At 39.7% G+C, this 27,357-nt stretch overlaps 1 protein-coding gene across 2 annotated transcripts in view; it reads right to left on the bottom strand.

Annotated features, from left to right (window-relative positions):
• CACNB2 (calcium voltage-gated channel auxiliary subunit beta 2) overlaps positions 1-27,357 on the bottom strand; it is a 340,464-nt gene that overhangs the window by 106,897 nt on the left and 206,210 nt on the right. The window contains exon 1 of one of the 2 annotated variants that reach the window (XM_067562326.1): positions 406-875. The exons of the other annotated variant lie outside the window; for it this stretch is intronic. Coding sequence (XP_067418427.1) covers positions 406-474 — 69 coding nt within the window. The 5' untranslated portion in view covers positions 475-875. Of the gene's footprint in view, positions 1-405; positions 876-27,357 lie in introns of those variants that run through there. 2 annotated transcript variants of the gene reach the window in all.

The following is a 27,357-nucleotide window of genomic DNA, read 5'->3' as shown; positions in this document are numbered from 1 at the left end:
GAAAAACATGCAAAGTCCTTATTAACAATTATTATTACACAAGATCACTGCAGAGAGCTTTAATCCATGCCTTCCATTTTAATTTTAGGGCACCTGACACACTCTCCCCATTAGAACTGAACATGGCTCAAATACATCTCAACCTTCAGCAAAAACATGTAAATAACCACAAATCAAGTTCCCACTGATTAAATATGTCTGAGCTCAACATATGCGCAAGTACTGCTACAATGGAACTAGTCAGAATATCAAAATAGCTTTATAAATAATTACAGCTCTGATTTTTGTCTCACTTTACAATCATAAGAAGAGGATTCTGCTAATTCAATCAGAATAAAAGCAACTGTCTTCCCTTACTGTAAAATTAATAAATAAATATGCTGACAATGAAAACACAGGGCTTACACAGATATCAGAATTCTTCAGCCGTCCTCCTTTGGCTCTTTTTAGAAGCCTGATCCAGGTGGCCTTCATTAGCCAGACAGCTCAATTATTGTCCGCAGCTGCAGCGCCCGGCACTGATTCTCACAAAACATGTGCACACTGAGCACCGCACAGTCACAATCACTGCTTCTTTCCTATCCATGCTCTGCTGCAAGCTCCTTCCTTCTCTTCCCTCTGCCCTTCAAGCTTTCAGACTCTGTGTTCTGAAGTATTCTAGTGCAAGTCAATTCTTAAATTTTCCAGTAGCAGTAAAAAAAGGCTTTAATAATGAAAAAAATAAAAAACCACCCCAGTATATGGGTTCAAGTATATTGTAAGAGATGCTTCAACTCAATGCAGGAGATCACACAGGAAAAGGTCTTTGGTGTTTTTTTTGCTGCTAAAAAATAGTATTTATAAGAATCTTTTAAAATCCCGTGCAAAATGTATTCAGTGATATTTACAAGTACAAAGTTCATTTCATCTCTTCAGAGATCAGATAGGGGTGGGGCAAGAGGCTTTTCACATCACTGGGCATGCTCCATATGTACAGCCTTTTACGCAGATGCTCACATCACACTGTGTTGTTAGTCTATGTCAAATTGCCATTTTACATCTCAAGGGTAAACAGCTGGAAAATAGCAAGGTCCCTGCAAATCTGGAATAACTGGTACAGTGTCTTATTTTTGTCACATAACTATCAAACTACATTTCTCTCTCAGAAAATCCAGTTCTGTCACACATGCTCCTCATTCCCAATTTAAAACTCTGAGCCAGAATCTGATCTCAGTTACAACAGTGTAAATCTAAAATAAAGCCAATTTACTCTGGTGTGCAAGAAGAGTTTGACTCACTAATTTTGGTATTTTTCCCACACTAGAAACCAGTAGATAAGATAAGCAGTGAGTAATTGCAACACACACACAAATATTGGATGCTAAAGGTCAAAAATATATTTAAGACCCTGAACTTGTGCATTTAGTTGTAATTTGTTTTAGTCAGTCATAACCTATATGTAGGATGGGTGACCATCCCTCTCTGTCAGTTTTGGAGGGAGGCCACACCCACTCCCTACCCTGCTCCAGGAGGGGTTGGCCCAGCCTGGGGCAGGGAAACAGTCTCCGGGCTCTGGCCAGACAGCCCAAAGGCGCAAGCCCAAGTCCCAACGGGCAGCAAATAGTCCAGTGCCCCAAGCGGGGCAACACACCGTTCAGAGGCCGCCAGGCGGAGCAGCACACTGTTCAGAAGCCGCCAGGCGGGGCAGGGAAGGGGGAGGGGAACTCAGGCCCACACAATTCCACTGCGTCCCAGCCCGGGTCCCTAGCCGTGGCAGAGGGGTATGCCACGGAGTCAGCGGGGTTCCAACCACAACATGCTGACTCACTGTCTGGTTCCCCAGTCCCCGGACCAGGTGGCCCCTCCCCTGGGATACTTCCTGCCCCCTTTCCCTTGGGTACCAGGTATGCCACCGTCCAGTCGACCTCGTCGGGGTAGGTGCCCAGAGGCAGGTTGCAGAACCCCTCAATATTGTCGGGGGCAATAGGTTGGGGTGGTCGGCGGGGGGGGCAGTTCCTCCAGGTGCCTCATCGTCATCATCCTCGGGCAACTCCAAGGGCAACTCCTCCAAGTCTGGCCCTGTGATGGCCATCTCCTCCTTGTCTGCGTCTGGCAGCTCCTCCAGGTCTTGGCCCCTCTGGATCACCGGGTCCTGGCGGGGTGGTCAGATCTGGGTACCCCAGGCCGCACGCTGCTCATTCGCCGGCGCCCAGACACGGGCACTGGTCTGCTCACCTGGGAACCAGGACGCAGGCAGCTCTGGAGGGCGGGGAGGGACATCCTTCCCCTCCAGGAGCTGGCCACTAGCTGAGCTCCTGGGCCTCTCTTTTATACTTCCTGTCCCACCCCCTCGATTCCAGGCGCGTGGACAGGCAGTCTCTGGCTACGCCCCCACAGGCCTGGCCTGTTTCTCCCTGTCAGTTTCAGAGGGAGGCCACACCCACTTACTACACTATAGCATTTCCCAAAATGATATGTGATTGACCACAACTCTGTATGTTTAACTAGGACATTCATGATACAAATTCACAGGCAGCACAATCTAAGTATAAAAGGAAATCTCAGTCTAGCTGACTTTGAAGTGCCTGCCTTTGATATAAATTCACAGTTACATGAAAAATGCAGGATAATAAGAAATTCCCGCTGAGAGCAGCAGTCACAAGAAAACTGTTGTTGTAAATCAGACTTTGTTACAGAATTAGATGTATATGGCTAGGAATGTCTAAGAACTGAATTCTGCTCTTGTATATGTCTGTGCAAATTGGAAGTAACTCCACTACAGCCATTGGACTACTCTGGATTTACACTACTGGTGTAATTGCTAACAGACTTTGCCTCTAAATCAGTAGTTTAAAAGAAAGGGAGAATTCTTAACTTTCAAAAACTTTTCTCTAGAACTTACTATAGTTACAATTTTGAATTCTGATGAACCTGCCTTTGAACTGACATCCAGGAAACTACTCTTCAAGGAATGTTTTGTTTACCATGAATGCAATACATATATTATAGGATAATGGGATGGGAAGGGGGAGACTTCAGAACCAAAGCACTTATGCTAAGCAAAGGCACAAAAAAAGCACCCACACAAGGAAATAAAATAAAATAAAAAATTTCTATCTTGAATATTTTAGATAGTCTTGTCTGTTAGGAGAAGTACCAGAGGTTCTATACCATCTTAAAATGCTTGTCTATATTAGTCTTTTTTCTTAAAATTTCCCACCATTGCTACTACCGGGACAGCTTCACTGGTGACTACAACGGTGGAAGAGTAGTACAGCAAGCTATCAGTAGTTTTAACTGCATTACTTATATCTTCTCTCAATGCTGTGAAGTGACTCTATGCTTAATACACTAGTGACTGGTATTAGTTCTCCGATCATTACTACCAGCAGTGCAGTTGCAACAGTTAGAAATGTTAAGAAACATCCTCTTCCATATACAGCCCAAGGGCAGTGCAGTGAAGGGCATTGTATCTGTTTCATGACGATTGCTTCCCAGAGCTCCCATAGGCGCAACTCCACACTCCCTTTAATTCAGGTCTATATCTAACTGCACAATCAGATCTTAAATGGTATTTTAAAAAATGAAAGAAAACAAAAAGTTCTGTTAATAAAGCATTAAAGCTGAAATTTTAAATCATAAAAGTCCATTCAAATTTATAATTTCCACAGCAATTCTAATGTGCCTTTTTTGTGACTACATAGTATTTTTCCATTCCAGAATGTGATGTTACCTTTAATAGCTTTTTTATTTTCCTGGGCAACACTATAAAAAGATAACATAAATGGTTTTTGATCCTCATGAAAAGTCAGAGAGCTGGGAAGTGGAATCTTCAACCCCAGCTAGGCTGGCTGCCTGTTCCACTGGGTTGGGTCTGCTCCAAGTGTGCATAGACAGCTAATTTCTCCTTTTGGGACAATGAGTCTGTGTAATGCGCTGGCTCTGTCCTAGGTTGGCCACAATACCTCCACACTCCTAAAATGTTACAATGATCCAGATTAATTTTGCACTGTATGTACAAATCACACGGCTAAACAAGATTATTTTGCTAGCGGCAAACACAGAGAGATGTAGATTTGCTGTAAAAAGTGGAACTCTGCACAGGAGAACTTCTGTGCCCTCAGCACCTGGGGAGACAGGGCCAAAGGACAGGGGCAAGCCAGGAAAATGATGGGGCTAAGGTCAATTGGATCTGTACCTATACAGACCAAGAAGCTATTCATCACAGCAGAGAGAAGTATAATATCTGCTGGCCTTACCATAGCTGGGAGAAGGCTGGATCCTTTCCCTAGCTCCTGGATCAGAAGGTTTACATTTCATTCTCCCAGAATATGGAACAGCTGTAGTGCTGGATGTTTCCATGGTCACTTTGGTTGCTCTGATGTTATTAGCATCACCATTTAGAGGAATCCATATGGTACTGGGCAGATCTTAAGGCCAAAAACTCTGTTTTTTCCCCTCCACATGACAAGTAAATCACTGCTTCCCTTGTTCACCATTACACTGCCACATATTCCCTTTCCTAGATCTTCACTTAAACACTACCATTTATTATTTCAGATCTAAGATATTATTGTGGAGTGTGAACCCATACATTTCAAATATTTGTGATTCCATTATGGCCACATTGGAGCTGGTACTTCCCCTCCACCTGCAGGCTATGACTGCCTTATTAAATTCCTTAATATTTAAAGTGTTTCATCTTTAAATTACTGTTGCTGAATTTCTGTTTGCTTTAACTGCAGGTAGAAACTCCTTGATCAGACAATTTTTTCAGTCTTTTTCATTTTTCTTACCCCAATATACCCTGGATACAGTATCTTGCATTACACACTTATTTTCTTGGCTTATAAATGATTTTGGTCTATAAAGTTGTGCTTTGAGCTACAGTTTCTGAATTTTGTTTCATTAACATCAAACTGACTTGCTAGATCCACTGTTCCCAAACTGTGGGTCGTGACCCCAGTGGGGTCACTTAATCAGCAGATGGGGTCACGGCAATCCCGAGCGCGCAGAGGACACCATTTTACTAAATGACCTCCTTCACACAGTGTGATCTCACAGGCACTGTATGTACGAGGTCATGTCGCACGGAAGGATGCTATTTTGCTCTAAAAAATGGCGTCCTCCATGCAGCATGATCTCACATGCACCGTATGTGTGTGAGATTATGCAATCCAGAGGACACTGTTTTGTAAAGCAAAATGGCATCCTCCTTGCAGCGTGACCTTGCATGTATAGTGTGTGTGAGGTCACACTGCAGGGAGGACTCCTTTTTTTAAACTGCAACGTCCATACTGTCTGGGATAGTGGGAAACAACATATTTTAAAATGGGATCATGCAGGGAATATGTTTGGCAACTGCTGTGCTAGATCTTTGCAAATTTTATCCTAAAACAGATGTTTTATCAATTGATACTGGTGCAAGTTCACTGATGCACTTTTGATATGTGCTATTTCCTTTGTATACACTATTCACAGACACAAAAGTATCTTTGTCCGTTCAAGTAACATTCTCCTTTCATTTGCTGATCATATGATTCCCCTTTAAACTATTACATCATCCTCATGTGATTCATAACTACAATTAATACATTATCTGATTAACTAGAGAAGGGATTTTACACAGGTAAGAATTTTTTTGTCAATCAACTTTAAAATGAAAAAATATAGCACAATTATTTTCTAAGATCAGATGACAGGTATGATGAAGTGACCATAGAAACGACTTGATTATTAACTGAATTTATTAAAAGAGACAAATCAACAAATTCTAGTAGGGTTGTGACCTCAGTAAGATTATTCACATGTTCCCTACGACAACTATATACTTATCAGTCTTTTTCACAGCTACACCTTCAATCTATGTAATAGAGAAAGTCCTTTAGGAGTGATTACAGCCATTGCCATGTTTTTTGATGTACACAGTGTTGTTGTAGCCGTGTTGGTCCCAGAATATCAGAAACACAGGTGCTGGAACAATTTGTATAGCGGTGGTGCTGAGAGACATTAAACCAAGCTGTAAACCATGTATATGATGGAAACCACTTCAAGCCGAAGGGTGCTACATCCCCAGTTCCAGCACCTATAGAGACAAGTTGGGTGAGGTAATATATTTGAATGGATCAACTTCTGTTAGTGAAAGAGATAGAGCTCTGTGTAGCTTGAAAACTTCTCTCTTTCACCAACATACGTTGGTACAATAAAAGATATTACCTCACTCACCCTGTCTCGCTCATGTTTTCTGAGACGTATCTTCAAGTCCTTACAGCATAGATTTGTGACAGACGTGAAATTCCATCTGTCATGACTCTCTCACCTGTACTCTGCTCATTAATCTGTCTCCAATTACAGCACCTAACTCTTCAAACCACCAAACTACTTTTAAAGTCACTTTTTAAAAAATCCTCCCACAAACAAAGTTCCCTCAAATACAGAATTTGATATTTTGGTTTTCAGCATTAAATGAATGAAGAGATGAGGTAACAAGGAAACATATTACAAGATGCCATTTTATGATGAATAAAGAAGGGGTGTGTGTGTGTGTGTGTGTGTGTGAGTGAGTGTGAGAGAGAGCGCCACACACACATGGTGGGCAAGGTAATATATTTTACTGGACAAATTTCTGTTACTGAAAAAGAAATTTTGGAGCTATACAGAACTCATACTCAGCTCTGAGAAAGGTTTTATATCTATATTCTTCCCATTTCCCTCCTTCTCCCCCCAACTTAGATATAATATATATGGCCTTTAAACATACTTTATTCATCATAAAATAGCATATTATAAATGCAGAAAAACAATATTAAAAGCAGAAAGGATAAATGTGTTCAGGTCCTCAGTTGCTGCAAAAAGAAATTCCGTGTCTCAGCAGACTCTCCATAGATCAGCAATGACCAGAATACAATCCACAGAGTACTAAAAATGGACCTTCAGTCATATTAATCTTTAACATAGATGTAAATCCCTTGGCTGAAATACTAGCAAGAAAGATGCTTATTAAAGACCATTTGGCTTGCTGATGTTTAAATATTAACCACCACAATAAACAGGCACTGCACATCATAAAAACAATAGATTGCATCAGCATTTAAAATGCCAAATAATTCCAGTGCCAACTACTCATGCTAATGCTAATTTAGCATTACAATGTATGCATTCAGATCAGAAACATGTTGTGTTAAATGACAGTGTACAAACAATTCAACATAAAAAGTGAAACCGCTCAGGGCTTTCACTCATTTCTCAGTGAGAAGTTTCTATAATTACAGGTTCCAATGTTCCTGTAATTTCACCAGTCATGACATCCAAATTTCCTCATTTTTCCTCCCTACAAACTCTTCATTATAACATGAACCTGTGAAGAATATTTACCAAAAAAAAAAAAATCTAACATTGCATGGAAATTGTTAATAAGACATAACAACAAGACCTTTGTTTGCTAAAAGAGGAATTCAGGGTTCTAATGGAAAATAACTAATTCCTCCTCCCATTTATATTTCACAGTACTCCTCATTTTCAGTCAGTTATATTTAGATCTGAAAGTAAAATATAGTAAACGTAATTTAAAACAAGTTAATAGTGAACGGCAACCTCCAAAGCCTATGGACATGCCAATTGCTCAAAAGTGTTACGTTAAAATCTACAGCAGAGAACTCTCTGCAAGATAAGATGCTGCTGGTGGCCTTGCTAAATATATAAGATAGATGAACCTATCTTTTATATATTTTCTGAAGGCCAGTGTTGAGTGACAATAGAAGTATAGTTCAGATCTTGTAAACACATCACAAAAAAAGTTTAGCAGACCTATTTATTAGAGCTGAATGGAAAATGGAAATCCTTTCAAGGGAAAAAATTGTTTTTTTGAAAAAAAAAGTCACCCCAAATTGGGATAATGTCAAAAAACACAAAATATTTTGTGGCAAGTGATTCCAGGAGGAGGGTAGAGGAAAAGGAAATCTGCATTTAGGAGACTAGAAACAGAAATATTTTAATTTCCCTTTTACACAGAAAATTTTTCTATCAGAAAACCATTCAGACAGAAAATTCCCTACAAGCTCTTCTATCCTTTGGGCTAAATTACATCAATCTACTTAAATGGCCTCCAGTATGCAGAATCTGAACACCTCATTCATTTAAAAATGCAAACTATCACTAAAATAACCCAAATCTGCTATTGCCCTTTGCAAGCAGTTTAGATTTTGGGGCCTTGTAAGTTACTTTCCCATTGGAGCAGAACATAAGAACGGACATACTGGGTCAGACCAATGGTCCATCTAGCCCAGTATCCTGTCTTCTGACAGTGGCCAATGCCAGGTGCTTCAGGGGGAATGAACAGAACAGGTAATCATCAAGTGATCCATCCCCTGTCACCCATTCTCAGCTTCTGGCAATCACTGACAAAATCAAGGTATTTTTCAGTTTAACTTGTTTATTTATAGAATGTTCCCAAGTCTTGTTTCTTCAAACAGAGGTGGTCATAAACCACCTTCTTGCAGAAACCTCAGCTAAGGCTCCATTGCTTAATCACCAAAAAGCAGTCATCTCTCATGCTTTGTCTTTTCAGGATTCTCATGCTTGACACGTTCCTCCCCGCCTCCCATCTCAACCCCTGGACTTTATAACTGGGAATCCCTTATTGCAAAACTGCATACACAGTCTCAAAAGGTAGTCTTGTAATACAGCTGCTGGGCAACAAAAAAGAAGCCTAAAAAAGGGGGTGGAGGGAGAAAAGGTTTGACTGCCCATCTAGACAAAGGAGAGCACTTTAACCCACACAATCCCTTTATTGGCTGTGTGTGGCTACTGCATGGCATAACTAACTCTTTCTATGAAAAGTTTCATCCTGAGAGCTCATACACTGAGGAGTCAAAACATTCGGGACATTAGTAGCCTTTGCCATAACACTGCCTCAGTTACACAGGTCCAGCCCCCATTCAGTTCAAAGAGAGTTAAGTCCAAGTAGCTGAAGAAAGAATCAGGTCCTAAGTCTTAAGAAGCCTGGAAACAATTTATTTTTTTACATACAAATTATCTTATTTTTCTCTTTTGCATAATTTTGATACTATTTCTGCACCCTCTGTTACTGACAGAGCTCTGTTCTTAACATAACCACCCTAAAGCATTGATGATTGTGGGTATTTGGAATTAGAAGCAAAAAGAGATGCAGCTGTGCAATAGCAAATACACAAAAAAGAAACCAACCTACTTCCCTAGCAGATACATGGATCCCTGGAGAAACCCTTTTCAACCACATACTTTTTATCAAATGGAGTCTCTTTTTTTCCACCTAATATCACAATGGAGACATACCATTTTAGGAAATAAACCATACCCAGTAGTTCAAAGTAAGACAAGGACTATTATCCTTATCTTTGCTTGGTCTCTATGTATTTGTGGAATAAATGAAAGCACACTTTATCTACTTTAACTAAATAAGGTAATATTCTGCACAATTGGAATTTACCAGTTTGAAGGTAACCAAAATAAATGTAACTACAGACAACTCACAAGACAAAAAGAGAAGTATGCCATATCACCAACAAGTCACTTGTCTTTGTTCCTTTGACTTTCACTTGCTCAAACAAACACACACAAACATAGACACACAAAAACCCAAACGAAGGCAAGGTGAGAAAAGACATAAAGTAAATATTCTGAGTACATCCTGGTTTCAGAAATTTTCTAACAGAAAAAAAGTAGTTTGATTAATTCTCCTTTCATGTAAATTAAAATAATTTCAATCCAATTATTTACTAATAATCTAGAGTGACCCATATAGTGTATTGATCTGACAAATGTGATGTAAGATGTCACAATGAAATTTGACATCTAGTTAGCTACTCTTTATTTATTTTCAGCAAAAGGGCTCTCTCACGCACAGCAATTCTTTTCTGACCTTAACCCACACTGTACAACTGCACTATAAATTGAAGCTGCAACCATGAATCTAAGTTGTATTTGTGCCTTTATAAAGATCTTTTGCACAGTTCTGCTCTGAGTCCTGGTGAGAACTTGCTCAGTGGTGACTGAAAATGGAGGGGATAAAATAAGAGAAAATTGATCAAATATATGTTTTACGCAAAGGTTCAGGTTGGCTCCTATTTTACTGAAAAGTTCACCCAGAAATATGATTCTGTTAGTACTTTGTTAACTGTACTTATAAACTGTGAATTAATTTGGATCTAATTAGTGAGTCATGAATAAGGCTAAGATTCTGTCACAAGTATTTTTAGTAAAAGTCAGGGACAGGTCAGGAGCAATAAACAAAAATTCACTGAAGCTTGCAACCTGTCCCTGACTTTTACTAAAAACACCCTGGGGGTGGGGAGACAAACAGATATTGTCGGGGCCTGCAGCTGCTCCAGCCCCACCCCTGCTCCTGTGGCAGGGGCTGAACACTGCTGCTCCAGCCCCAGGGGGGCTGATCCAATCCTGGCCACTGCTCTGGTAGGCCTGAGGCTGGCTGTGGGTCAGTTGTTCAGCAGCTGTGGGGCTGGCTGCCCTCAACTGTTCTAGCAGCTACCGCTCTTGCAGCCCCACTCCAGAAGAAGTCAAAGAGGTCCCGGAAAGTCCCGGAATCCATGACCTCCATGACAGAATTGTTATCCTTAATCATGAATGGAAATATTTGTATTAAAAAAACATTAGCCATTGCCCATCTGATCAAACTGTACACTTCTCTATTTTGATAAGTGAGCAAATGATATATTTTCAAAAACAAGGAAAGTCTACCCAATCAAACCCAAACACACACTTTTTAATGATTATCTTGAATAACACTGAATTTTCTAAAGCAGACTTATTCTTATGTAGACCCCAACCACCTTTGGTTTTGTTGACGATAGATTGATTTGACTCACAAAGACAATGGACATTGCAAACTGGTTCTAGACTTTTTGCTTCCTTGTGAACAGAACCTTACCTGTTGAAGAGAATACTTGCATGTGTGTATGAACAACAGATAGAAATAGTTTATTCCTTGTAAGATCAGCTACATGGTATGATGATTTTTTTGTTACTGAAAATGTTATATGATGGTGGCATGTAAGGTTTCTTACAGAAAAATTATTCTTCCTCCTGCCTGTGTATAATAATGTATTGTATAGGATAATAAAATCCACACATGAACCTGATTAAGTATCTAATTATTGCCAAATTTTGGGTAAAAATTAAGTAGAGGAAAAAATTCACAAGAGTAGTTCTACCATTATATCCCTGGTTGAAGCAACAGACATCTTGTTATAGTACTTTGCAAGTTCAAAGTATTTTACTAATTAATCATCTCAGCTAGTCTCAGGTAGTCATTGATATAGGTAGAATTAATAGCCAAGAGTTCCTGATTCCTAATCCTATCCTGATTTCTCTAGACCACTGTTTCCCAAACCAGAGGATATTGTGGGATGCAAAGAACTAGCTGGAGAGGTGGGATAGCGAAGGGAGAGCAGAAATATACATCTCAATTGCTTCTCAAAGCTAGATTTTCTTTTTTCTTTTTTAAATAAAGTCTGTAGCTCTTGTTGTTGTGAAGAAAACCTTCAGCACCCAAAACGCAGAGGCAGCACAATTTTTCTTTAAATTGGAAAAATTAAACAGGGTGAGAACAGTGGGAGCTGCATAGGCAGAGGATGAATGTGGTGGGGGAAATGGTTGAAAAACTGGTGACACAATAATTCTCATTCTTCTCCTGAAAAGAAGAAAGATAACTAACACACATCAAAAATGGGCCAGAGGATCTTAATTTCTTGTAAATCAGGAGAAGCTCCATTGAATTACACTGATGCAGATATAGCCAAGTGAGAAATCTTGATGTATTTATATTAAAAATGTATATTCCCTAAAGCTATGTCCTTGTCCATGGCATCACCCCATGACTATTTCAGAGATATCTTACCGGTGCCTAACTTTGCATCTGTATTACCTCAGGAAGCCCCCAAAAATGTTCTGGGGGAACCACTGTCTGAAAGGGTGGAGCATAGGGTTGCCAGGTGTCCAGTTAGAACTGCTGACCAGACACTAAAAGCCCGGTTACATGCAATAATCAGCCTCCGCCTCTGAGGGTGAGAAGAGCAGCAGCTGCTGCTGATTGAGGCTGGAGGAGCTTACTCTCTGCTCAGTGGCTGACAGAGAGAACTTGGCTCCAGCCTCTCTAGCAAAGAGGCAGGTACCGGCACAAGCAACCTGGGGAGAGGAATCCTGTCCAGGCACCCCTCCGGCCCAACTGCTCCCCCTCTCATTCTGGGGACCGACCACCCACCTGCCCCACTGTGCCCTGACCCCTCGCTCCGGGGACCAACCCCTGCTGTGCCCTGACTGCCCCCATCCTGCCTCCCCCATCCCACTGTGTCCCGATTGCGCTGACCCCGATCCCTCGCTTTGGGGATTGACCCCTGCTGTGCCCCAATTGCCCTTCACTCTGTGAACAGATCCCCCTCTGCCCTGTTATGCCCCAATTTCCCTGACCTCTTGCTCTGGGGACCGACCCCCAATTTCCACTGGGCCCTCGGTCTAGGAACTGATTCCCCTGTGCACCCCGCCATGCCCCTATTGCCCCTGTTCTTTGCTCCAGGGACCAAGACCCCCACCATGCTGTGTCCCGACTGACTCCTCCCCAGATCCTCACTCAAGGGACTGACCACCTGTGCACCTCCCTGTGCCGATTGCCCCCGCCCCGGCTCCTCACTCTGGGGACCGGCCCCTTTTCTGTCCCACTGTGACCTGATTGCCCCCACCCCTTCCTCCTGGGACTGACACCCCCATTCCATACTGCCATGCCCCAATTGCCCTGGCCCCTCACTCAGGGAACCAACCCCCACTCCTCTGCTCTGCCATGCCCCCATTGGGCAGGCAGGCAGGCTCCACATCAGCTCCTCCCAGCCCGGCTCTGCAAGCGGCAGGTGAGTTTCAAGGTGGGCGGGGGGAGTGAGCGACAGAGGGAGGGGGGAAAGGTGCGACTGTGGGGGTGGGGTCTGGGGGAAGACGTGGTGTCGGGTATGGGGGAGGGCCTCAGGGGAAGGGGCAGGGCAGTGGAGGCCAGTTTTCAGCAATTAGAAAGTTGGCAACCTTAGGGAGCAGTATGGCTCCAGAGGACACCACAGATGATGTAGAGCAGGATTAGAGAGCAAAACAGAGGCACTGGGCTTCTGCTGATACTCCAGGATGTGCTGGATTTCCACAGGTTCAGAGAGCCAAACCCCCTACCTGCTCTGCTGGGAGGCAAATCTTGACTCAGAACAATTCAAAGGAATCTTTGTGGGTTGAGAAGCAGAGTTTCCAGTGAAGTTCGTTTTTTGTTTACCATTGGGGAGGAATTGGATGACACGGCCCTTAGTCACCTACCAGGATTTTGGCATATTCTCATTTCAGTGAGAAATGGAATTACAGTCTGTTTCCTGGAAATTCCATAGCTGGGAAGTTACTTTACAAAGCAAGAATTCATATTTATATAGCGGTTTACCTGGACATTATATTTTTGATTAATATTGAGTTTATGACACTTCTTGCTTAGTTTCAGAGGCTATTAAAGGAAACTATCTTTTTCATTTTGGATGAAATATACTTAGAATCATTGCTTAGTTTCAGAGGCTATTAAAGGGACTTTGTCAACCAATATCTTTTTCATTTTGGATGAAATATAACCCCCTTTCAGGTAGTTAAAAGCCTACTCATATAAATCTTAAGTCCTGTGCTCCAGAGGTTAAAAATAAATCTCTTGATGTCAGTGTGAGTTTTGAATGTAGAGATTTGGACCGCCACAGCTTAGGACTGGATGAAGGTAGCATCAACTGGCCAATTTTGTTTTGGGATAAAATGAGATCCTCTATAAATGTTTGTGTATACAGACACAGAATCAAGGAGACCCAAACGCCATAGTATGGTTACATGCAGAGGTTGTAACTGTATTAAAACCCTTAACCAATGGGAACCATTCCCTTCAACTACCATGTACAGCTGTTACAGTGTGGATTTATTCTGGGCAACAATGACCTTGCATTCCACAAACCTGAGGGTGGGTATAAGGACACTGCCTATTCTGCACCCTCAGGCCTGCATAGGGATCTTGGCTGGAAGCCAGAGACCCAACTTGTTGCCTTCACGCTTAAGGTAGGAGAGATGAGATGACGGGAGCTCTAAACCTGAGAACTGGAGGCCAACCCCTCACATGCAATGTCATGCTAAAGGCCCATATCCAAACAGGCCCATTCATGACCTAGCTTTTAATTTTTAATACATCATTTTTAATACACCAACCACAACAAAACTGCAATAAGTGTAATTTAAATCCCCAAACCAGACCTCTGGAAGTCAGATGGAAAGAGGAAAACAATCACACAGCTTGTTGTCACATGGAAAAAAATCCCTTCCAGACCCCAGACAAAATTTGATCATCAGCCTAGGCCCCCCAGCATCAGAAGACATCCAGCTCACTAGGCAAGAGTGGGGCTGGAATAGAGCCCCAAACGGCTACTCACCAGTAGCAAAGTGAAGCAGCCCACAAACCTGGCACGAGAGAGCCAATCACTTGGCCCATCATGCCCCCTCCCCCACTTTTGTCCAATGACAGCAGGAGTGGACAGGGTGGAATCCAGTTACGGCTGCCATGTGAGACAGCACAAGGAATTGCCATGGGTGATTGTAGAAGGCAATCTCCATAGAATCATCTCCACATGTTAGAATGTATCTGTCTTTCAGACACAGCCCCTTTATTCTATGCATCCTGTTTTAAGGATCTCAGCATGTACATATCCCATACTCTTATAAAACTTTTTTGTAGAAAATTCAGCTGCCAAACGGCTGTATTCGGCACTTGTATAGAGATTTGTATTTCCAAAGTGATGTACAGACATTAATTAAATACCACATCATCTCAGAGATGACCAAATACCATCCCCATTTTACAGATGGGGAAGTGCACAGGGTGTATAAGTGACTTGACCAAGACTACACAGTCATTCAGTAGTAAAGCTAGGATTTTAACTCTGATGCTCCTGGCTCCCAATTCTATGCTTAATTCACTGGACCTTTCCAATTACATTCACGTTTCTCTTACAGTCTCCACACATCTATTTTCAGCTCCACCATATAACGTAGTATTAGAGGCAGTTGCCTTAGGTTATTCAATAAGGTGAACAATGAAAAGTCATTCCAAAATTTCAAGCATAGACATTTATAGATTTCTGCCTAAGGTAATAAGCAGATTTGTGCTATTAAAATGAAACCTGCAATCCAAATGAGCAGGCTCATTTATTAGGCTAATGGAACAATCCTGAATTCTAATTCAGTTGATTTACAGGTTTTTTTTAAATCTGCGTGATAGTGAGCGATTACTGCTGCGGAACAGAGGGACGGATCTCTCTTTTTTCCCCTCCATTTCCCATTTTTAGTCAAGACCATGATTATTTCTAACCTCTTTGCCCTGTTTTCACTTAACAAATTAATTTGTTAATTAGAGGCTGAGACATGAGAACTAAAATGCATCAAGTGCTATAAAATCTGACCTCTTCAATAGTAAGTTTGTAAAAGAGAGATGAATCTTCTTTTTCTCCTGGCAAATCTGCCTTATAAATTGTCACATCTCAGCAAAGTGAGAATGGAATTAGTTTACTTTCTTGTCATTTGTACTTCTGGATAATTAAGTAGGTTCAAAAGTCAGTGGTTTGAAAGTGGCATATAATTTCACTGGTGGAAGTTGTCACTAATTTTATTCTTATTTTGGGATCGGTTTTGAAATGTACTGGTGGATTTTCATATATTTCACAAAAAAAGGAAGACAATGACAACTTCTCCAGTGTGGCTTAAAGTACATGAAATTGGCTTCCATCAGCATGGTTCGCTTGCTGTTGTGTGAGAAACTTTCTGGCATTTAAGAAAAATATGTGCAAATTGAAGAGTCTGGAAAAAAGAAAGACAATTTTCTTGAATTAACAAAATCAGGCCAACTTATTAATACAGAAGTTAAAAGGGTTTTGAGAACTATGGAGACTACAGTTAAACCTGTCCTAAGAGAGTTGTAAGTTACAAAATCTGAATTTACAAAGCAAATAACACAAACACTCACTCTAGAAAAAATTATGACTAAAACTAACATGCTCCATAAAATAAAATTTTGAATATCCGAATCAGTTATCACGGAAATGATAAAGATGTTTTTATTTCATTTAAAGATAGTTTGAAAGAAAACAAGAGGGACAAATTCTGTCAGATACGCCAGTGTAAATCTAGAATAACTTCAACAATTTGAGGAATTAAAAAAAAAAAAAGACGTCAAAAGATAGCTTGTCTACAAATGTTTGAAGAGCGTAAACACCAAGAAGGGAGAGGAAACCATTAGCAAATACAGGTATAGCTAGAAGCAGAACATAATTTGTAATGAAAGAGGTGCCAGGGCTCAAGAAATTCTTTTTTTACATTCATAACTGATGCAGCAAGCCCAGAGGTGTTGGGGCTATGAACTGTCAAGTCTAGACGTGCCGGGGCTGAACGCTGGCAAGCCCTAGCACAAATTAAGCACTGACTAGAAGTAATGGATTGAAACTAAGAAAGGGAAAAATTATACTGAATATCAAGTATAACTTCCTAAGACTGAAATCCTTTAGCCCATGTAATAATCTCCCAAGAAAAGTTGCAGAAGTGTCATCAATTAGCATATTTAAAACCAGACTGGACAAAACAAATAGCGTAATACTGCATTATCAAGGAATCAGGAGGCTGGCAGGGTTTTTTAAAGCTATTTACAATATAGGATAATGAAATATAAAAGTGGAAACAACACAGTCAAAATGAAGTGTTGTGATAATTTCCCACTGAAAATTTTGACTAAATAAGTATATTCTCATAGAACATTTTTAATTAGTCAAATCAGCATTTTCTGATGAAAAACTGTTCCATTGGAAAGTTCTAGTTACTATCTAATTAGACCTCCTTCAGATGTAAAAGGGGTCAAATTTCTACCATAAGATGGTGTCAACAGAATAGTTCAGATGTTCATTTACAATGAAAAATGCTAACAACACACTTGCCCTGAAACACAAAATAACTGAAAGGAAACATATTTGTTAAGCAAATTATTTAACTAGAAAACTAAACATCCAATTTTAACCTCTCATTTCTAACTAGACACACAAGCTGTAAATTACGAAATGAGTAGCAATATTAGTACAATTCAAATTCAATCATCTGTTCTTTATTTATACTGTGGAAGCCTTACAGAGGTAAGCAACATCACTTCAAGTTTTAGGAGGTAAATTATTTCCTTTTCTGACATCTTTCTGAACCGGCATATATGGTGGGCTGCTCTCATTTGCCCCTATCTGTTCTGAAATTAATGAAGATTTAGAGAGAAATAAGGAGTTGTCATATATAGCTCATTCTAGCTGACCTCAAGAGAAGCGTATCTGACAACAGAAAACACCAAAGGGAATATAGCACAATGATTTAAGAGAAAACTATCTCCATGGCATTTGATCACCTTAGAAGAAAACAGACACAGATAATTTGTTGTAAACTGGATCTCTGTAGCCTTTGTTAATGGCAGAGAAGAATGTTTGGCATTAACTATTAGGATTTGTGTCTCACTGATGTTTTGGGAAAGATAAGACGGTGTGAGATAGGCTTGCACTTAGACTTGAAGACAGATTTGTGACCATTCTTATCTCGTAAGGAAGTTTCATAGGCACAGGTCAATCACAGAAGAGCTGTCTTCATGTCAGCTTTTATGAAATGTACCTTTGTTGTAGACAACTCAACTGTCCCTGGTTATAAAGAGAGAAGTGGTCTTTTAGGTAGTTTGGACTCCCTCGGTTCAGTGCTGTGAAGATTATTACCATGCCCATGAACTCAAGTTTGTATTAATTTGGTATTGGAACAAGGGGAAGAGAGAGCCCCAGTATCTGGGCTGCTTAGTAAATGGGCTGCTGCAGCAATTAGGAGCATTTTGAGTGGTTACATTTTCTTTCCTAGTATAGGGTGTCACATGTAGGCCAGAGTAAATCAAAAGAGGAATGATTGCTGGTACAGTGTTATTGAGGACTTCAGTAATGTATCAGTTGTCACTATGCCATCAGGTGATAAATTTAATTTTCCTGAATAGTGAGAGTGGCCATAATCCCCTGGTTTATCTTTTGAAAATGATCGTGGAGCAATATCGTGTCCTTCTAGCTACAAAAACATGTCTGCTGACAACAGAAAGGAAAATCTCCTGTCAGGTATTTGAGACTTATTCTGTATAGATTAAATAACAAAGGCTCCAAGAAAACTTGAGGGAAAGATGGGGAAAGAGAAAGGCAGCCAGAAAGAGAGAAGGAAAGAGATTAAGAAAGACAGATTTGAATAGTACACAGGGAAAAAATAGAGCACCTGTTCTAAGGGAAAGCAGAGAACTGCAGGGGTGAAATCCTGATACATTGAAGTTGATGTGAGTTTTGCCACTGGCTCAGTGGAATCAGAATTTCATCCCAGAAGTTTCTATTTCTAGTTCAGGTAAAAAGTTATCTTAATGATACTTTATAAAAGCTATTCAGAATTCATTTTAGTAGAAAAGTTGTTACTCAAATTCAGCTACACTAAGTGATACTTTCAATCTTATTGTGTTTAATTTTATCATTAACCTGAGGTGTTGTATTTTAGAAACAAATTATACATGCATTACAGGAATACTTCAGATTCACTTTTTTTACATTATTTCAAATCAACTGCAAACTTGAACTTAAGAGAAAATCCGCAGATTCTGTAATATCACAGTTATGACTATACTTTGTTGTGTAATAATTCATAGGGAATTGTGTGGGATGACATCATGAGTGTCTTTTCCTCAGTGAAGAACATATGGCTTCATAAACTACAGATACATACAGAAAACTAGATATTCACTTGCCTATTAAGAATCCTGAATCTGTACATAATGTTCTATAAATGTTCTGTGTGCAATGTCATATTACTCATGATTTTTAAGTCAGAACCAATTAGGATTTATAACTAAATACCAGTAGAATGATAAAGCCATGCATAAAATAATTTTAAATTTACAGTTTTGCATAAATCTGAAGTATATAGGTTTGTAAAAATATGTTCCTCCATTGTAAACTCAGCAAGAGTTTGTAACATAGGTTCTAGAATCTTTCAGACATGAGCTTGCTCACTTATTCACAAATCTCAGAGATTAATAGCAATATACTATTTCTGTAACATTTCAAGCTTCCTCAAGCAGTACTCCACTTTACCCCACTGTAAATATTGAAATATAGTTGCTTTATATGACTTTCCTCTCTCTCCAAATTAAAAAGCTTCCCTTTCCCCATCCTCCTACATACACCTAAAGGGGGTACTTGGCTTTCATTAGGTTGGGGTCCAAAATCCCAACTGTATTCCTATAGCCTTACTTAACAGTAAGAAAATTCTCAGGGTTCCCTTAAAATGGCTCATTCACTTTGGGCCTCATTCTCCACTAGTTGGCACCTTTTGTAATAATTTACACTTTTATAAAGAGGCTGTAAAATGTGATAAAAATCATATTGATATCATGTTGTACCCACTTTGTACTGGTGTATGACTACACAAAATGAAAGGGAGTGGAAAGGTAGTCCCTTTAATGTCTTACAACTAGAAACAGAGGTTACTTGTTCAATTTCCTAGTTACTAATGGATCAATAACATAATGACTAAGATTAAATGCTGCAACTTTTCAAAATCATTTGTGAAACTAACAGTTTAGCCAAGAATTTTGCATGCTATAATTAAGCTTGGAAGGATTGGATTTTTATTGGCAAATATTGGTAAAAGTTGATTTCCCTGTGTACCCACAAACTGATGGAAAAATATTTCCATTGATAATCAAAATTTACAGATAGACAATAAGAAAAATGCTGCTTTAGAGTTTGATGTAAGAACATTTATTTTGTCTGTTTTGACATCAAATGTAATATCTGATGTTATTAACTGACTCCCTCTCCCCAATTTCTAGCAACTATGAAAATTTAAATAGATAAAAATAGAAAGTGCTTAAAAATAAACATCTGATATCTGTCAAAATTACAAAAAATAGAAATCTGTCTTATCTGTCTTCCTGTAACGCTTGAATAAATTATAAGTCACAAAAAATAAAGAACTCTACATAGAATTAAGAAAAATTAAAAACAATGCATTTTAAATAACCAAATTAATTCCCTGAGATTGTTGAAGTATCCAGAGTACAATAAATGTAGCTTTCAGACTTCAGAAGAATAGTACACTTAAGTAACCTGAGTAATTAAAAGACAAGCATCTGCTCTGCCACTTGTAATGCAGAACTTTATTTGGATGTGTTGTAGGATAGCTTTTTTTATTAAGGGATTTTGGTTTTATTATCTTCCTCTAAAACTTATTAGGTCCTGATCCTGATCCTGCAGTGAGTTCTGTGGGTGTACAGGCGTCCCTCCATGCTGAATACAATGTAGCATCAAGAGCTTGCATCAAGAGTCTGCAAAATATGAAGACTTCTTATCCCATAAAATTAGCAGATGACAGAGGAGAGACTCTCTTCATTTTTGTCCCCATTTCCTCTTACATCGTCTTTATTTAGATTTTATTTCACACAAAGATTTAGACAGAGAGGGTGCCAAATCTCATTCCATTTTTAAAATAAACCATTGAGAAGGTAGATTTTGGAATTAAACTGAAATGTTTTGAAGTTTTCCACAAAACTGTCTTCTAGTGTTTCCACACATGTACAACCAAATTCAGACCAGCTGGTAGTGGGTGATGCTACTTTGAAATCAGTGGAGTTGTATTGAGTCATGCTATGGGCCAAATCCTACTCCACTTATTCATGTGTACAGTCCTGTTGAGAACAATCCTGAATTTGGTCCATAATATTCAAAGGATTCAAATCTATATTTATAGTTGTACTAACACATACTACAATACCACAAAAATAAAGGCAATTTAATTTTAATCTACCAATTTGTACCTAACTAGTTCAATATGTACCTAACTAGTTCAATATGCAAAATCTAATTTTTGTAACTGCTAGACCAAGGAAGAACTATGAATAAAATTACAGTAATTTATTCAAGTACAAAAACAAAACAGCATTGATCAGAAATTCAAAGCTGTATATAAACTTTTGAAAGATTTTAATCCAATAAAAGCACATTTAATTCACATCTTACCACTTCATAATCTTCACTGCCATAAAGATACATATCTGCCCCTTCAGAATCTTACATGTCCATAAATCCTAAAGTAAGAGTGAAGCGTATCCTTAACGTCTGTGTCTAAGCAATACAGCTTCTACAGCTGGAATAGAGTTCCAGTACTTGTTTCCCACGCTCAAAATGCTCTTTAAGTATTGTTCTCAGCGTCAAAAACAAAACCTCTTGCTGTAAGCAGTTAAGGAAATGATGGTCTGGCAAGCTACACCAGTCAAAAAATTCCACAAAGAAAAGCAGCAGCAGCAGCTAGGATGTGTTATGTTAATCCATTACTATAAACAGAGCAATGCTGTTCATGCAGGGGTGGGCTAGGGTATTCATTTAGGGTTCTGTTCTTAATCACATGTTGCTGGGCTTGTACTGATTGGTTGCAAAAGGAGCCAGTGTAGTGAAAATTAAGTAGAACTCTAGTGACGTAGTGTGATGAGAGAGCTCAGTAATATCATGAAGTACCATTTCCTATTTCTTTTATTATGAACAGACACTCAGTTGGTTTGTTTGCAATAAGCATGTATAGACTCTGGGAGCAAAAACTGGACTCCGATGAAGTACTCAAAATATTACTGAGAAGAAACAATTTAACTTCAAGGAATCAAGAAAAGTAGACACTTTTCAATTTGCAAACTAACCACGCTAGCCAAAATTCAGCCCTTCGGTGACTTCAAGGGACCTACACCGATGTATATGAAAGTCAAATTCCCCCCCCCTCCCCCCAGCACTGTTTCTTCCTTACTAGGGTGCTCTTTATTACTTACATTCAAAGCTCATGACTCAAATATAGGTTGATTCTACAGTGTTCTGCTACTGCAAGACAAACAGTGTGACTTATCTTTATTAAAGTGCCATCACATTACAACAGATAATCGCACCTACTGCTTCAACATCAAGGGAAAGTGTTCCAATTTACAGTATTGGGATTGGTCTAAAGCGAATGTCATGCATTCGCTTCTTACTCAGACAAACTTTCATCAAAGTCAGAGTTTTTCTGAGTAAGAACTGAGCAAGAAAATGAATATGGACTTGAGAGTTTGGCCCACTGAAATCATCCTATAGCTAATATTAAAAAAAAAGGGCAGGGGATTATATTTTTTAAAGTCTTATTAAATATCCTTTACAAGTGTACAAAAGATTAAAAAGGCTACTTACTGGTAACTCTTGTGCTTTAGAATCATCTCTGTGCTTTCACACTTGTGGGATATGGCACCCCCTAGTGTCAAGACACAGAACCCTTACCAAAGGTTGGAGTTTCACAAATGTGATCTAGTGATGTCAATATTGGGCTGACGTATGAGTAAATATAAAGGATTGCAACCCCTACCCACCCAAGGAAAAGAGCACTAAGAACCTCATGCCCTCTGTTTGAAAGATCTTAGCCTCCTGTTTAGATTAGTTTGCTTTATCAGCCCATGCCATATTCCACTAGTGGAATACACAGAGGGCCTTGAAGGATACTTATGTAGTGAATGGGTAACCTTTGAAAAAGGAAATCCTTGTTAAAGCATATATCAAATATTAGGTCTTATCTTTTTTATTTAGTGGCTTTGTCAACTTTCATATCCTCTTCAATCTGAAAGGGAGAAGGCACTTTTTTTCCATGGATGTCTCAATTAGTGTGGATCAGTGAAGCCACGGCTTGTAAATATTCTCTGAAAATTCTTACTGTAGTAGCTGTATTTTATTTAATTCCACTTTTGTAGATATATACTCAACATTTACTAATATACTTTCCTTACATTAGTTAGCAGGACAACCTATTCTCTGATGTGCCTGCTCTCTTTCCAGACTCCGAACAGGCTATTTATGCATCATATGGGCATGGTGGACCAAACCTTGGTATCTTAGAAGCAATATGTCTCCCCAGTTTATAATATAGCCTATTTTTGATTGAGTCAGGTCACTGGAGTAGAGGACATTTTTTTGAAAATAAAAGTGTGAATCCCAATGAATGATTGTATATGTCTAGCATGTCCCATAAGGGATTTTATAAAGAAAACATAGCGAAGTTTCTCCTGAATCTCTAGGCAGTTGACTAATATAGAATGTAATGTGGCAACTCACTGATATTCTCTTGTAATCTGTGTTATCCCATTCCACTTCTATTGTGATATGAAATCAATGCAAACTAAAACAGCTCAGCTGCTTCTCTCCTCTTGCCCGTCTTTCTTTCTTTCTGAGATACGATTCAACACAACCCAACAAAGACAGACAAGGCCATTGGACTTAAAATACTCTGCTGACTGGCAGGGTCAATGACACTGTGACTTAAAACATAGGATACATAGTGTGATTGTGATGCCACAGCATATTTAGGGCATAAAGAACCCATATTGAAACTTCTGAACATATTCCTGAAAAATATTGTTCAGGTAGCATTGTATATACTTTGTGTCTGAAAAGATGAACTGTTCTTTGCTCTTTTCACAGCTAAGTTGGGAGCACTGCCTATAAAGGTTGTCTGACACTTCCCATTATAAAACCCTGTTTTCAGTTGCTTATAACTGTCAAATTTTAACCATCTGGGCTGAAATTTTCCATGCTGGGTGTCTGCCTCAAACTGATTTGTTTGTAAATTTTAGCTGAAACAGTACAATATTCATGAGAACAAGATGGGCAAAATGACACATCTTCCCCTATGTTAAAAGAATTGTGGTGACCTTTTCTTTGAATAGCTCTAGCACTCCCGTGCTTTGGAGCAAAGGGGTTTAAAGTTTCATAGGGGAAAAGCTGCTCAAATTTGTCCAAGTTATAAGCCTTTCTGGTTGGAGGTTGGGGGGGCGGAAGGGGAGATAGGGAAGGAGAAAAATCACAGTTCATGTAAGTCATACACACAAGAAATGCTATGATCTTACATTGATAACTGAAGCTTTCACAGTGGTTGAACTTTCTGGACACACCTCCACTGTGCTCCTCAGAGGTGGCAATTTCTAGACATTCCCTATCCTTGATGGTTGGGTGTGTTTTGGTATAGGGACATACAATTTCATTTCAGCCCCATTTAAAATGGTTCAAAGTACTAGGAATATGGGGTTACAGAAAGTCAGGTGCAGTTTGTTGTTTTACTCTGTGCTAAACCAGGCCTGGGACTCTTAAGGAGAAGAAAAACTTAAGCCATGTGGCTATGGAATCTAATTGTCCAGCCATGTTAAACTGCGTCTGAGACATTTTCAGTGGAGTCCTGTTTCAAGCAGACCCCCGAGTCTCTCTTCACAGTGAATTGCAGGTGTTTGTTCTATCTTAAGTAATAAAGAATCCTGTGCCTTCAAAGGACAGACCCTCAGCTTGAAAAATGTGTCACATTCATACATGTTCAGTAGAGCCCTACTAGAGCTGAACCTCAGAAGAGTCCATCCTCACTGAGCATGCTTGAGCCTCTTCCAGCTTCTTGTGCTGACCAGACTTCACATGCACCATCCACACTGAGCAACTCAGCATGTCCAGCCCATGGCTATAGGGGCAAAACCAAATTTTCCTGGTGATAGCTGCTCCCAGCAGCTCTGGGTGGGTTGGGGCTGGGTACTCTCAAAGACCTTCCGGCTAAAGCTCAGGCAGCATGAAGAAAGCACTCTGATTTGAATGCAGAGAGGACCAAAGCCATGCTGGAGAGAGGGAAAGGGACAAGGAGGCTGATGAAACTGGGACCAAAGAGAGATGAGGAGGTGGAGAAACTGGGATGGGCAGCCTGGGCCGACAGGACTGGATGCTGGTGAGGGAAACATATTTGGGAGACTGGAAGCCCATTTGCTTGGGGAAAAAAGGAAAGACACTGAGATCAGACAAGGAGCTGGGAGGAGAAGAAGAAGATAGGGACTGCCTGCACAAGGAGATTGGAAAAACTAATGTGGAGGGGAATGAGACAGAGGAGACAGCTCTGACAAGGAGCTGGTTTGTAAGGGGAAAACTGAGACTGGCTGGACAAAGATAATGGGTCTGGGAGAAAGAGCCAGGGTGGGGTGTGGAGGAGCAGGACTAGAACAAGGGTAGATTGGAAGGGATAGGGCATAAGGGATTAAGAATGAAACCTGGGGTCCTGGGAGAAAAAACAATATGTGATCATGTCATTAAAACCAGTATTATAACACTTATTCACACAGGGTCCAAAATGACAGCTGCATAGGAAACCATAATTCTGGCATTTCCTAATTTCTGAGTGCTTGTCTTTGCAACCTTAATGTTCTTTTAATGTAGATTGTTTGTGTGCATGTGTGTGCGCCAATGCACACACGACCTCAGTTTTCTGTTTTTAGGAAAATACCTATTCATTGGCTTGACAGTGACCAAGAGTGGTGTCTGAAGCCTGAAATCATGGGTTAATTGGAAAATACAAAATTAAACACCCTGTTTCCTTTTTATATAATATACAACTATTTCTGTCAGTTTGGATTTATCAGTAGAACCCTTATATTGCAATAACTTCATTAAAGGTTAGTTGCTAATGGTGCTTCTAGAGAACAAAAATCCACGCACAGTTGAAGAACACTCCCCACCTCCATATGTGCACACATACATACACTACCTTTGTCTCCTCTCTATGTTCCTGTAGATTTTGTTCCCTTCATAACACAAAAAATGTGAAATGCTATTAAAAAATATTTGGCTCAAAACCCAGGCTGTCATTTTTTTAGGTTGTGCCATATGTACTGATCTCCATTCCCTGCCTCTCTGCAAATACTACTCAGGCTGACTTTCCAAATTATCTAATAATGTAGCTGGATTAGCAAAGGGTCTGGTATTTAAGCCCTGGCCAATGTCTATGTAGCATGGCTGTGAATTGCCTACACTATAAATAACTTTGTATATCATAATACTGCAACATAGTGCCTTTGGGAAAAACAAACAGAAAAATCGCTGACATGGTTGTCAAGGTTAATAGACTAAACAGTCGCTGTTCAATAAACATGAAGAGCTCAACTTGCATTCAAGAGCACATGCTATTTTTTTCTTTCAGGAACACGAATGGAAAGCAATTGAAGCTCTAGTACCTAAACCAGATTCAAGTTAGTGAAGAATGTCAACAGTTCGTAACTCTCACTTATGTAGTTAGCAACAAGATTTGTTTACTGTAAACATCTGTCTTTTACTTTTCCTAAGAACAGAACTTCAGCAATGTTATTTACAAGTTGACGACTTTTCATTTACCTAAGGTAGAGAACTCATCCCGCCCCAAAATGGGAATCCAAGGATCCCAAGATTTTCCTCTTGGATAACCTCCCTCTCCCAGTCAACCACCTCCAAACAACTCACCAGCCACTGTTACTAAAGTAACACTGAAAAAACACTGTTACTCTGGAGTTTCTCCCTATTATTTGGAAAGAGAAAATTGATTGCAAGTACATTTTATTTTTTAAATGTAAATCCCTGGCTAAATAAATCAGAACAAATATCAGGGCTCAAGAACTTTTTTCTCTGAAACTTACCTGGACTCTCTATTCAATATCACTTTCACTACTATAGCAACTGCAGCCATGGCACCTGCAAAAACCACTGAAATCCTTATGAGATTGTATTACGTGAAGAAATAAAGGAAACTTCTACATGAGAGAACAAAAAAAAAAAAAAGAACTTTAAGACTACTTTTCATTCTTTTTATGAACAAATTCCTATGCATGTGAGATTAAAATATATCTAGGCTTGCCATACAAGTCTATACGAACAAAATATACTGCATGAAACTATACTGCATGAAAAATCTAAACTTGATTCAGAATCATACTATATATAAATATTTTTCTTTGTTACTAACTCTATATCAACTGAGGCTACATATACACTACAGGCTGGGGTGTGATTCCCAGCTTGCTAAAAGCAGTGTAATCATGGTAGAACAGGCAGCAGCAGCAGCAGCAGCACGCTGCCCTGAATATGTACGCACAGGGTTCAGGTGAATTTGTACTTGGGGCGGCTAAGTCCATACCACCTCCTGTGCTACCACTGCTATGCTACTATTTTTAGTGTGCTAGATTGATAAGAGCTAGGGTGAATGTCTTTGCAAGCTAGGAGTTACACTGCTAGCTCACAGCATAGATGTAGCCTGAGTGTGATATGGTGCATGGTGACTTTCCTACAGCAGTTTTTATAGTAAAACAGGCCCTGACAATTGTGGTTCACTTGTCGTCTTTTGCTCCACTACAACATCACCCTCCCCCCCCCCCCCCCACACACGACTTTTGTTCTTTTCTGAGTTATTTTTCTATCA

Source organism: Emydura macquarii, unplaced genomic scaffold (genome assembly GCF_026122565.2).
Source record: "Emydura macquarii macquarii isolate MOO-44397 ecotype Brisbane River unplaced genomic scaffold, CSIRO-AGI_Emac_v2 contig_2422, whole genome shotgun sequence".
NCBI lineage: Eukaryota > Metazoa > Chordata > Testudines > Chelidae > Emydura > Emydura macquarii.
Note: the sequence above shows the minus strand (reverse complement) of the source record. Positions and strands in the feature narration are given on the sequence as shown.